At 44.4% G+C, this 13,192-nt stretch overlaps 1 protein-coding gene across 1 annotated transcript in view; it reads left to right on the forward strand.

Moving 5' to 3' along the window:
• The first annotated feature begins 432 nt into the window (after nucleotides 1-432).
• LOC140738117 (hepatic and glial cell adhesion molecule-like) overlaps nucleotides 433-13,192 on the forward strand; it is a 72,420-nt gene continuing 59,660 nt past the window's right edge. The window contains exon 1 of the mRNA XM_073065247.1: nucleotides 433-602. Within this exon, the coding sequence (XP_072921348.1) occupies nucleotides 557-602 (46 nt within the window). The 5' untranslated portion in view covers nucleotides 433-556. The remainder of the gene's footprint in view (nucleotides 603-13,192) is intronic.

Below are 13,192 nucleotides of genomic sequence, written 5' to 3' on the forward strand. Positions count from 1 at the left end.
TGGAGAGAGAGTGTGAGAGAGGGAGAGAGGAAGAGAGTGAATGGGACAGAGGGAAAGAGGGTGAAAGATGGGGAGAGAGGGAGAAAGAGACAGTGAGAGATAGAGAGACAGAACATAAGATACAGGAGCAGGAGTAGGTCATCTGTCCCATCAAGCCTGCTGTTCTATTCAATAAGATTATGGCTGATGAAAGAGAGGAGAGCACGAGTGAGAGAGGGGCAGGAGAGAGAGTGTAATTGGATAAGGGATGATAAATGACTAGATGGAGCGGGACAGTGAGTATAATTGTGGAGTATCAAGGAAGAGTTGGAGAGAGAGTAAGGGAATAAGAGGTATGGGAAATGCTATCAACAGAATAAGAAAGGCAAAAAGAAAGAAAAGAACTGATATGGGTCCCAGACAGTACATACTTTGAGCTTGTCCACGCCCTGTAACAAAGTGCACAGCAACACTCCCGCACGCTGCCCACAGCTGTGGATTTCCTTTGAGCAGCCCAGGTCTGCCTGATAACATTGACCCACTGCTATTTCAAATTGAGATTGTTGGAAGCCACAACATGAGGTTGCTGTTCGTTACAGCAGTGTTGCTCATTTTTCTAACAGGTAAGCAGGCTTTGAAATTTTTTTAGCTTGCAGGAGGGCAAGTTATTTTTAATGTAAAGTGGACAGTGGACTTTGCTGAAGATCTGTACATATCCGAGAAGAATTTTGAATCTGAGTCAATGCACAATGAGAGGGTATTTGTTTGGACAGAGAAAGGCTGTTTCTCAGAATGGAGGCTGCTTACTGGAGATGTGCCACAAGGGTGGATGTTAGATTCTTGTTACTTGCTGTTCATATAAATGAGTTGGATGCAAATGTTGCATTGTAAAAGAGGGACAAAAGCATAAAGAGTGATGAATATAGGACTGAAGGTGTTATATTTGAATGCACACAGTACACATAGTAAAGTAGATAAACTTGTAGCACAGACAAACATGGGTATGTATGACATTGTGCACATTACTGAATCTTGGCTGAAAGAAGATTATAGCTGGGAATTTAATATCCCAGGATACACATTGTTTAAAAAGGACAGGCAGGTAGCCAGAAGGGTTGGTGGAGCTCCGTGGGTAAAAAATGAAATCAAATTATTAAAAAAAGGTGACATTGGGTTGGACGGTGATGAATCATTGTGGATCGAGCTAAGGAACTGCATGGGTAAAAAGACCCTGATGGGAGTTATATACGGATCCCAAAACAGTAGAAAGGATGTGGTCCACAAATTACAATGGGAGATAGAGAAAGCATGCCAAAAGGGCAATGTTACAATAGTCATGGGGATTTTAATATGCACCTAGATTGGGAAAATCAGCTTGGTGCTGGATTCCAGGAGGGGGATTTTTAGAGAAGCTCATGGTTGAGCCCTCTAGGGGGATCAGCTATTCAGTCCTCCAAACAGTAGTAAGGATGTGGTCTACAAATTACAATGGGAGATATAAAATGCATGTCAAAAAGGCTAATGTTACAATAGTTTCATGGGGGACTTCAATACACCGATAGATTAGAAAACTAGCTTGATGCCAGAATCCAAGAGGAGGAATTTGTAGGATGCCTATGAGATGGATTTTTTTAAAGCAGCTTGTCGTTAAACTCACTAGAGGATTAGCTATTCTGGATTGGGTGTTATTCAGGGACAGAGGATGAGACATGACCTGATTGAGGTGTATAAGATGAGGGGCATTGATCATGTGGATAGCCAGAGGCTTTTTCCCAGGGCTGAAATGGCTAACATGAGTGGGCATAGTTTTAAGGTACTTGGAAATAAGTACCGAGAGGATGTCAGAGGTAAGTTTTTCCACACAGAGTGTAGTGGGTGCGTGGAATGCACTGCCGGCAGCAGCGGTGAAAGCAGATAAAATAGGGTATTTTAAGAGTCTCTTAGATCAGTACATGGAGCTTAGACAAATAGATACTTTATTGTCACCATAATAGAGCGTACAATCATCACAGCGATATTTGATTCTGCACTTTGCGCTCCCTGAAGTACAAATTGAAGTAAATATAATGAAAATTTAAATTATAAATTATAATTAGAAAATAGAAAAGAGAAAGTAAGGTAGTGCAAGTCAGGTCCGGAGATTTGGAAGGTACGGCCCAGATCCAGGTCAGAACCCATTCAGCAGTCTTATCACAGTTGGAAAGAAGCTGTTCCCAGATCTGGCGGTACGAATCTTCAAGATAGCTGTGAACTAGGGAAATTCTAGGCAATCTCTTGAGTAGGTTACATGGTCGGCACAACATTGTGGTTAGGAGAGCCTGTATTCAGCAATGATTGAATGACGGAGCAGACTCGATGGGCCAGATGGCCTAAGTCTGCTCCTATGCCTTATTGTTTTATGATCTTACTCCTAATATGATAACTCTTTCAATCCTGGAATTGTTCCTATAAACCTCCCCTGATCCTCACCAATGCCAGCACATATTTTCTTAGATGAGGAGACCAAAACTGTTCACAATACTCAAGGTGAGGACTCACCAGTGCCTTAAAGCCTCAACATCCCATCCCTGATCTTGTATTCTAGACCTCTTGAAATGAATGCATTGCATTTGCCCTGATGCAAGATTCCCTAAAATTAATTTGTAGGTTGTTGGTGGTGAGGAAGGCAAATATAATAGAAACATAGAAAACCTACAGCAAATACAGGCCCTTTGGCCCAAAAAGCTGTGTCGAACATGTCCTTACCTTAGAAATTACCTAGGGTTACCCATAGCCCTCTATTTTTCTAAGCTCCATGTACCTGTCCAGGAGTTTCTTAAAAGACCCTATTGTATCCGCCTCCACCACCGTACCGGTCTCTGCGTAAAATACTTATCCATGACATCTCCTCTGTACCTACTTCCAAGCAACTTAAAACTGTGCCCTCTCGTGCTAGCCATTTCAGCCCTGGGGAAAAAGCCTCTGACTATCCACACAATCAATGCCTCTCATCATCTTACACACCTCTAGAAGGTCACCACTCATCCTCTGTTGCTCCAAGAAGAAAAGACCAAGTTCACGCAACCTATTCTCATAAGGCATGCTCCCCAATCCAGGCAACATCCTTGTAAATCTACAGATTCTGGCATTGTACCAGATGAGTGGAAAATTGCACATGTTACTCTGCTATTTAAGAAGGGTGGGAGGCAGCAGAAAGGAAACTATAGACATGTTAGCCTGACATCAGTGGTCGGGAAGTTGTTGGAATTGATTGTTAAGGATGAGATTACAGAGTACCTGGAAGCACATGACAAGATAGGCCAAAGCCAGCATAGTTTCCGGAAAGGAAAATCCTGTCTGACTAACTTACTGTGATTTTTTGAGGAAATTACAAGCAGGGTAGACAAAAGAGATGCATTAGACGTGGTGTACTTGGATTTTCAGAGGGCCTGGCAAGGGCGAGGACAAGGTGTCGCACATGAGGCAGCTTAGCAAGATAAGAGCCCATGGAATTACAGGGAAGTTACTAGCATGGGTGGAGCATCGGCACAGAGTTTTATAAAAGGATTCTATTCTGGCTAGCTACCAATTACCAGCAGAGTTCCACAGAGGTCGGTGTTGGGACTGCTGCTTTTTACGATATATGTCAATGATTTGGACTATGGTATTAATGGATTTGTGGCTAAATTTTTTGATGATACAAAGGTAGGTGGAGGAGTGGGTAGTGTTGAAGAAATAGAGAGCCTGCAGAGAGGCTTAGATAGTTTAGGGGAATGGGCAAAGAAGTGGCAAATGAAATACAACATTGGAAAGTGTCTGGTCATGCACTTTGGTGAAAGAACTAAATGGGCAGACTATTATTTAGATAGGGAGAGAATTCAAAGTGCAGAGATGCAAAGGGACTTGGGAGTCCTTATATAAGATACTCTAAAGGTTAGCCTCCAGGTTGAGTCGGTTGTGAAGAAGGTGAATGCAATGTTGGCATTCATTTCTAGAGGTACAGAATATAAAAGCAGGGATGTGATGTTGAAGCTCTACAGCCGCACTCATAAGACCACACTTGGAGTATTGTGTGCAGTTTTGGGCTCCTTATTTCAGAAAGGATATACTGACATTGGAGAGGGTTCAGAGAAGATCCATAAGAATGATTTCAAGAATGAAAGGGTTATTGTATGAGGAATGTTTGGCAGCTCTTGGGCTGTATTGTCCTGGGAGGCTGTTGACGCCAAGTCATTGGGTGTATTTAAGGCAGAGATAGATAGGTTCTTGATTAGCCAGGGCATCAAAAGGTATGGGGTGCAGACAGGGGATTGTGGATGACTGGAAGAATTAGATCAGCCCATGATTGAATGGCGGAGCATATTCAATGGGCCAAATGGCCTACCTCTGCTCCTAAAGCTTGCGGTCTTATGGTCTTATTCTACTTCCCCTTGAAATAAATGCCAATATTGTATTTGCCTTCTTTATCACAAGCTCAACCTGTAAATTAACCTTCTGGGGATCTTGCACAAGGACTCCTCAGTCCCTCTGCACCTCTGATGTTTGAACCTTCTCCCCATTTAGATAATAGTCCGCACTATTGTTCCCTTTGCCAAAATGCATTATCATACATTTCCCAACATTGTATTCCATCTGCCAATTTTTTGTCCATTCTTCCAATTTGTCCAAGTCCTGCTAAGTCATTGCTTCCTCAGCACTACCTACCCCTCTACCTATCTTTATATCATGTGCAAACTTTGCCACAAATCTATTAATTCCATTATCTAAATTATTTACAAATAATGTAAAAGGCAGTTGTCCTAATACTGATCCCTGAGGAACACTACTATTCACCAGCAGCCTACCAATCCTTTTATTCCCACTCATTGCCTCCTGCTTGTCAGCCATTTCGCTATCCAAGCCAGTATTTTCCCTGTAACATCATAGGATTTTATCTTGTTAAGCAGCTCATTTGTGGCACCTTATCAATGCTTTCTGAAAATCCAAGTAAATGACATCCTTTCCTTTGTCCACCCTCCAAGAACCTCAAAACCTCATCCTTAATAATAGACTCCAACACTTCTGTAACCACTGAGGTTGGATTAAATGGCCACAATTTCACTTATTTTGCCTTCATGATTTTATACTTATCTCTATAGATTCATCCGTCAGTCTCGTACATTTCAAGGAATAAAGTTCCAGCTTGCCCAACTTCTCCAAACAACAGGCTCTCAAGTCCTGGTAACATTCTGGTCAATGGCCAGAAAGGCCACCATCTGCTCCTATTTTTCATGGTCTTACACATCAAAGTGGGATCCATATAACCATATAACAATTACAGCACAGATACAGGCCATCTTGGCTCTTCTAGTCCGTGCTGATGCTTACACTCACCTAGTCCCAGTGGCCCTCACTCAGCCCATAACCCTCCATTCCTTTCATGTCCATATACCCATCCAATTTTACTTTAAATCACAATACCGAACCTGCCTCTACCACTTCTACTTCTATCCATTGAAAATTTGAAGCAAATAAACAAAAGTGAAACATATGTCTGTCTGCATAAAAACAGGAAGATAGAAATCAGTCATTAATGCACGGGACCAAAAGTTGACAGAGGAAGCCTGAGCAACGTTGGCAGGGGGACTTTTCTACACATTTCACAAAGAGCAGTCTGGTTCTCACAGCTAAACTTTTCATTTGCAGGAAGCAAATAGATTTTGAGAAGTTGTTCAATATGAGGATGTATTTAACCACATTAATAGTAGTAGAGGGGAATTTGTTGGATCTCTGTTCAAATAGAAGTGAAGTGCATTCACATCATATTGAAATGGATTGGAGGTGCAGAAGGATTGGATCAGTGATGTTATAGATGAAAGTGGGAAAAGACAAGAAGAAGGGAGAAAGAATAATGTCAAGGCTGGATTTTGGTTGGAGGAAAACATCAAGTTCTAGTTTATTGTCATCTCGCTGTACATATATACAACCAAATGAAACAATGTTCCTCTGGACCACAGTGCAACCACAAAACAAGAATCACACAGCACATTAAGGAAAATATTACTACAAATAAGTTATTAAAATAGAATTCAAAATGCATGTACTGCATTAAACAGTAAAAACAATTCACTGTCCTAGTGACGAGGCCTCGGTGGTTGCAGGTTTTCATTAGTCTCACAGCCTGAGGGAAACAGCTGTTAACCAGTCTGGCAGTCCTAGTCCTGATGATCCTGTATATTCTCCCTGACAACAGTGGGTCAAAAAATTGCAGGTAGGATGGTTGGATTCTCAACAATACTTCGGTCTTTGTCTAAACACTTCAGGTAAATGTCGCAATTGTGAGGAGGGAAACCCAGATGATCCTCTGGCGGGATTGTGCAATGTAATGCCTTGCAGCTTCTGTACCACACAATGATACAGCCAGAAAGGGGACTCCCAATGATGTTCCTGTAGAAAGTTGTTAGAATGGGAGTAGGGAGCCTTGCATACCTCATTCTTCTCAAGAGTATAGCTGCCTCTGTGCCTTCTTGACTGGTGAGGATGTATTGTGGGCCTAGGTTAGATCATCCATTGTGTGGGCACCAAGGAACACTCTCCCCATGGGAGACCATTGGTGTGCAATGGAGAGTGTTTGACCTGTGACTACTTGTGCCTTCATCTCTTTTGCCTTGTCAATGTTGAGACCCAGGTTTTTGTTCTCGCACCATTTGACAAGCCTCTTTATTTTCTTTTTGTATGCTGATAAGATCATTAGGGGACTTGATGATGCTGTTTGACCTAGATCTGGCAGTGCAGTCATGAGTCAGTAGTGTGAATAGCAGTGGCAGAACACACACTCCTGGGGTCACTGGTGTTCATTGTGATGGAGCTTGAGATGTTGCTGCCAACTCAAACTGATTCGGGTCTTTCCATCAAGAAGTCCAAGATCCAGTTACAGAGAGGGGAGCTGAGTCCTAATGAGGACAATTTACCCACCACCCTCTGAGGGAGGATGAGAGGAGACATGATAGAGGTATACAAGATATTAAGAGCAATAGATAGTGGACATCCAGTTACTCTTCCCCAGGGCACCACTGCTCAATACAAGAGGACATGGCTTTAAGGTAAAGGATGCAAAGTTCAAAGGGGACATTAGAGGAAGGTTTTTCACTCAGAGTGGTTGGTGCATGGAATGCACTGACTGAGTCAGTGCTGGAGGCAGATACACTAGTGAAATTTAAGAGACTACTAGACAGGTATATGGAGGAATTTAAGGTGGGGGTTATATGGAAGGCAGAGTTTAAGGGTTGGCACAACATAGTGGGCCGAAGGACCTGTACTGTGCTGTACTATTCCATGTTCTATGTTCTATTCTCATAAGGCATGTTCCCCAATCCAGGCAACATCCTTGTAAATCTCCTCTGCACCCTCCCTATGGCTTCCACATCCTTTCTGTAGTGAGGTGACCAGAACTGAGCACAGTACTTCAAGTGGGCTCTGACCAGGGTCCTATATAGCTGCAACATTACCTCTTGGCTCCTAAATTCAATTCCACGATTGATGAAGACCAATACACCACATGCCTTCTTTACCACACAGTCAACCTGCACAGCTGTTTTGAGCGTCTTATAAACCCAAGATCCCTCTGATCCTCCACACTGCCAAGAGTCTTACCATTAATACTATATTCTATCATGTTTGACCTACCAAAATGAACCACTTCACACTTATCTGGGTTGAACTCGATCTGTCACTTCTCAGCACAGTTTTGCATCCTATCAATGTCCCACTGTAACCTCTGACATCCCCCCATACTATCTACAACACCTCCAAGTTTTTTGTCATCAGCAAACTTACTAACCCATCCCTCCACTTCCTCATCCAGGTCACTTATAAAAATCATGAAGGGTCCAAGAACAGATCCCTGAGGCACACCACTGGTGACAAACCTCCATGCAGAATACGACCCGTCTACAACCACTCTTTGCCTTCTGTGGGCAAGCCAGTTCTGGATCCACAAAGCAATGTCCCCTTGCATCCCATGCCTCCTTACTTTCTCAGTAAGCCTTGAATGGGGTACCTTATCAAATGCCTTGCTGAAATCCAAATACACTACATCTACTGCTCTTCCTTCATCAATGTGTTTAGTCACATCCTCAAAATCTTCAATCAGGATCGTAAGGTATGACCTGCCCTTGACAAAGCCATGCTGACTACTCCTAATCATATTATATCTCTCCAAATGTTCATAAATCTTGCCTTTCAGGATCTTTTCCATCAACTTACCGACCACTGAGGTAAGACTCACTGGTCTATAATTTCTTGAGCTATCTTTTTTTCCCTTTTTTGAATAAAGGAACATCCGCAACCCTCCAATCCTCCAGAACCTCTCCCGTCCCCATTGATGATGCAAAGATCATCGCCAGAAGCTGAGCAATCTCCTCCCTCGCCTCCTACAGTAGCCTGGGGTACATCTCACCCGGTCACGGCGACTTATCCAACTTGATGCTTTCCAAAAGCTCCAGCACATCCTCTTTCTTAATATCTACATGCTCAAGCTTTTCAGTCTGCTGCAAGTCATCACTACAATCACCAAGATCCTTTTTCATAGTGAATACTGAAGTATTCATTAAATACCTCTGCTATTTCCTGCAGTTCCATACACACTTTCCCACTGTCACACTTGATAGGTCCTATTCTTTCATGTCTTATCCTTTTGCTCTTCACATACTTGTAGAATGCCTTGGGGTTTTCCTTAATTCTGCCTGCCAAGGCCTCTCATGGCCCTTTCTGGCTCTCCTAATTTCCTTAAGCTCCTTCCTATTAGCCTTATAATCTTCTAGATCTCTAACATTGCCTAGCTCTCTAAACCTTTGTAAGGTTCTCTTGTCTAGATTTATTACAGCCTTTGTACACCACATTTCCTGTACCCTACCATAACTTCCCTGTCTCACTGGAACATACCTATACAGAGCTCTACACAAATGTCTTCTGAATATTTGCCACATTTCTTCCGTACTTGTCCCAAAGAACATCTGTTTGCAATTTAATTCTGCAATTTCCTGCCTGATAGCCTCATAATTCCCCTTACTCCAATGAAACATTTCCCTAACTTGTCTGTTCCCATCTCTCTCCAATGCTTTTGTAAAGGAGATAGAATTATGATCACTATCTCCAAAATGCTCTCCCACTGAGAGATCTGATACCTGAACAGGTTCATTTACCAATACCAAATCAAGTACAGCCTCTCCTCTTGTAGGCTATATACTGTATCAAGAAACCTTCCTGAATACACCTAACAAACTCCACCCCATCTAAACCCCTCTCTCTAGGGAGATGCCAGTCGATATTTGTGAAATTAAATCTCCCATCACAACAAATCTGTTATTATTACACCATTCCAGGATCTGTTTCCCTATCTGCTCCTTGAATGCCTTGTTACTATTGGGCGGCCTATAAAAACACCCAGTAAAGTTATTGACCCCTTCCTGTTCCTAACCCCCAGCTACAGAGATTCCGTAGACAACCCCTCCATGGCATCCACATTTTCTGCAGCCGTGACACTATCTCTGATCAACACTGCCACGCCCCCACCTCTTTTGCCTTCTTCCCTGTCCTTTCTGAAACATCTAAAACCTGGGTTTTGAAGTAACCAATCCTGTCCCTGAGTCATCCAAGTCTCTGTAATGGCCACCACATCATATCTCCAAGTACTGATTCATGCTCTAAGCTCATCTGGTTTGTTCACAACACTGCTTGCATCAAAATAGATGCACCCAAGCCTTCGGTGCGAATGCATCCCTTCTCTATCATCTGCCTATCCTCCCTCTCGCACTGTCTACAAGCTTTCTCTATTTGTGAGCCAACCTCCTCTTCCCCAGTCTCTTCAGTTCGGTTCCCACCCCCCAACAATTCTAGTTTAAACTCTCCCCAGTAGCCTCAGCAAACCTCCCTGGCCAGGATATTGGTCCCCCTGGGATCCAAGTGCTACCTGTTCTTTTTGTACAGGACACAACTGCCCCAAAAGAGGACCCAATCATCCAGAAATCTGAAACTCTGCCCCCTGCTCCAATTCCTCAGCCACACATTTATCCTCCACCATATCCTATTCCTATTCTCACTGTCGTGTGGCACAGGCAGTAATCCCAAGATTACAACCTTTGCGGTCCTGTTTCTCAACTTCCTTCCTAACTCCCTGTAACTCCTTCTGTCATAAGGTGGGCGTTGGGAACGGACCCAAATGCAAGACACAGACACTGAAGTACTAGAGAAAGGACCAGGTGTGTCAGAAAGCAAGGGAAGTGGGGGAGAAACAATGCTGAACAAGACACAGGCACTGTACGAGACTAGGATACAGGGCCTAGGCTAGGACTAGACTAGGAAAGTGGGACCTGAACGAGGAACTAGGAACAGGGAACTAGGAGACTGGACAGGACTCTGAACCAGAGACTGGACAGGGACCTGGAACCTGGGTCTTGACTCAGGCTCAGACTGGATGTGGGGGCAGGACACGGGACTCCAGAGCTGGACGAGGACATGAACCTCCTCCGAGACCAGGGCACGGACTGGAAACCTCCTCCGAGACCAGGGCATGGACTGGAAACCTCCGAGCCTTGGACTGGAGCACAGAAACACAGAACACAGAGCCAGGACCCCTCCTTGGGAACCGGATGTCAGGCCGGGGCTTTACACAGAGTCAGGACCCCACCTTGGGGACAGGGCATAGGGCCGGTATTCAAACACAGACACTAAACACAGGGACACAAAGAGACAGTTCCAAGCTAAACAATAGATAGTTCCTTCTGTTATGGCAAGGCTCTGATCTCACTCCAGCAGCTGAACTTGACGGTGATACAGGCAAGGATGCAGAAAGAAGGGGACAGGAAGGGAGCAGTCCAGCCTCAGGGTAACAGCAAAGACAGCCTGTCTTACCCAATGGTGGCAAGGACAGGGAGGGACAGATCCAACCGCAGGGTAACAGCAAAGACAGCCTGACTTACCTCACAAAGGCAAGGACAGGATACTGACAAGACAAACCAGCCCCAACACTTGAACCCAGGGCAACTTATATTCCCAGCTCCAAGATGAGAATCAGGTGCTTATGATTAAGCCCAAATGAAACAAGGGACAGCCAGAAGATCCGGAGTCTGGAGTCCATGGACCGGACCGTGAACTGGAACGCGGATTTCACGGACTGCACCATGACATTTTCAGGATCTCTTCCCTTCTCCAACCTATGTCATTGGTACCAATATGTACCACGACCTCTGGCTGTTCTCCCTCCCACTGTAGGATACCTTAGGTGCAATCCTAAACATCCCGGACCCTGGCACCTTGGATGCAAACTACCATCTGAGTTTCTTTCCTGCATCCACAGAATTGCCTGTCTGACCCCCTAACTATAGACTCCCCTATCACTACTGCCTTCCTCTTCCCTTCTGAGCCACAGGGCCAGACTCCTTGTCTGGGGAGAGCAGTGACCGCTTTCCCCAGGTAGGCTGTCCCCACCAACAGTACTCAAACAGGAGTACTTATTGTCAAGGGGTACAGCCATAGGGGTACTCTCTAGTACCTGACTCTTCCCCTTCCTTCTCCTGACTGTGACCCACTTGTCTGTCCCCCGTGGCCCCTGTGTGACCACCTGCCTGTAACTCCTCTCTATCACCTCCTCAGTCTCCCTGACCAGATGAAGGTCATTGAGCTGCAGCTCCAGTTCCCTAACTCAGTCTTTCAGGAGCTGCAGCTCGACACACCTGGTGCAGATATGATCATCCGGGATGCTGGGAGACTCCAGGACCCCCCACATCTGGCACTGAGCAAGAATGAGCAAGAAAATGGCAAATGAAATACAATGTTGGAAAATGCATGATCATGCACTTTGGTAGTAGAAATAAATGAGCAGACTATTTTCTAAACATGGAGAAATTCCAAAAATCTGGGATGCAAATCGACTTGGGAGTCCTTGGGCAGAACACCCTAAAGGTTAACTTGCAGGTTGAGTTGGTGGTGAGGAAGGCAAATGCAAAGTTGGCATTCATTTTAAGAGGTCTAGAATACAAGAGCAGGGATGTGATATTGAGGCTTAATAAGGCACTGGTGAGGCCTCACCTTGAGTATTGTGAACAGTTTTGAGATCCTCATCTAAGAGAATATGTGCTGGCATTGGAGAGCGTTCAGGGGAAGTTCACGAGGATGACTCCAGGAATAAAAGACATCATATGAGGAACACTTGATGACTCTGGGCCTATACTCACCAGAATTCGGAAGGATGGTGGGGGGTGGGGTGGGAATCTCAATGAAACCTTTCGAATCTTGAAAGGCCTAAACAGAGTAGATGTAGAAAGGATATTTCCCATGTTGGGGGATTCTAGGACAAGAGGGAGTCAATAGACAATAGACAATAGGTGCAGAAGTAGACCATTCGGCCCTTCGAGCCTGCACCGCCATTCTGAGATCATGGCTGATCATCTACTATCAATAACCGGTTCCTGCCTTGTCTCCATATCCCTTGATTCCCCTATCCATAAGATACCTATCTATCTCCTTCTTGAAAGCATCCAGAGAATTGGCCTCCACTGCCTTCTGAGGCAGTGCATTCCACACCCCCACAACTCTCTGGGAGAAGAAGTTTTTCCTTAACTCTGTCCTAAATGACCTACCCCTTATTCTTAAACCATGCCCTCTGGTACTGGACTCTCCCAGCATCTGGAACATATTTCCTGCCTCTATCTTGTCCAATCCCTTAATAATCTTATATGTTGCAATCAGATCCCCTCTCAATCTCCTTAATTCCAGCATGTACAAGCCCAGTCTCTCTAACCTCTCTGCGTAAGACAGTCCGGACATCCCAGGAATTAACCTTGTGAATCTACACTGCACTTCCTCTACAGCCAGGATGTCCTTCCTTAACCCTGGAGACCAAAACTGTACACAATACAGGGTCTCACCAGGGTCCTGTACAAATGCAAAAGGATTTCCTTGCTCTTGTACTCAATTCCCTTTGTAATAAAGGCCAACATTCCATTAGCCTTCTTCACTGCCTGCTGCACTTGCTCATTCACCTTCAATGACTGATGAACAAGGACTCCTAGATCCCTTTGTATTTCTCCCTTACCTAACTACACCGTTCAGATAATAATCTGCCTTCCTGTTCTTGCTCCCAAAGTGGATAACCTCACACTTATTCACATTAAACGTCATCTGCCAAGTATCTGCCCACTCACTCAGCCTATCCAAGTCACCCTGAATTCTCCTAACATCCTCATCACATGTCACA

The sequence above is a fragment of the Hemitrygon akajei genome, chromosome 2, assembly GCF_048418815.1.
Source record: "Hemitrygon akajei chromosome 2, sHemAka1.3, whole genome shotgun sequence".
Lineage (NCBI taxonomy): Eukaryota > Metazoa > Chordata > Chondrichthyes > Myliobatiformes > Dasyatidae > Hemitrygon > Hemitrygon akajei.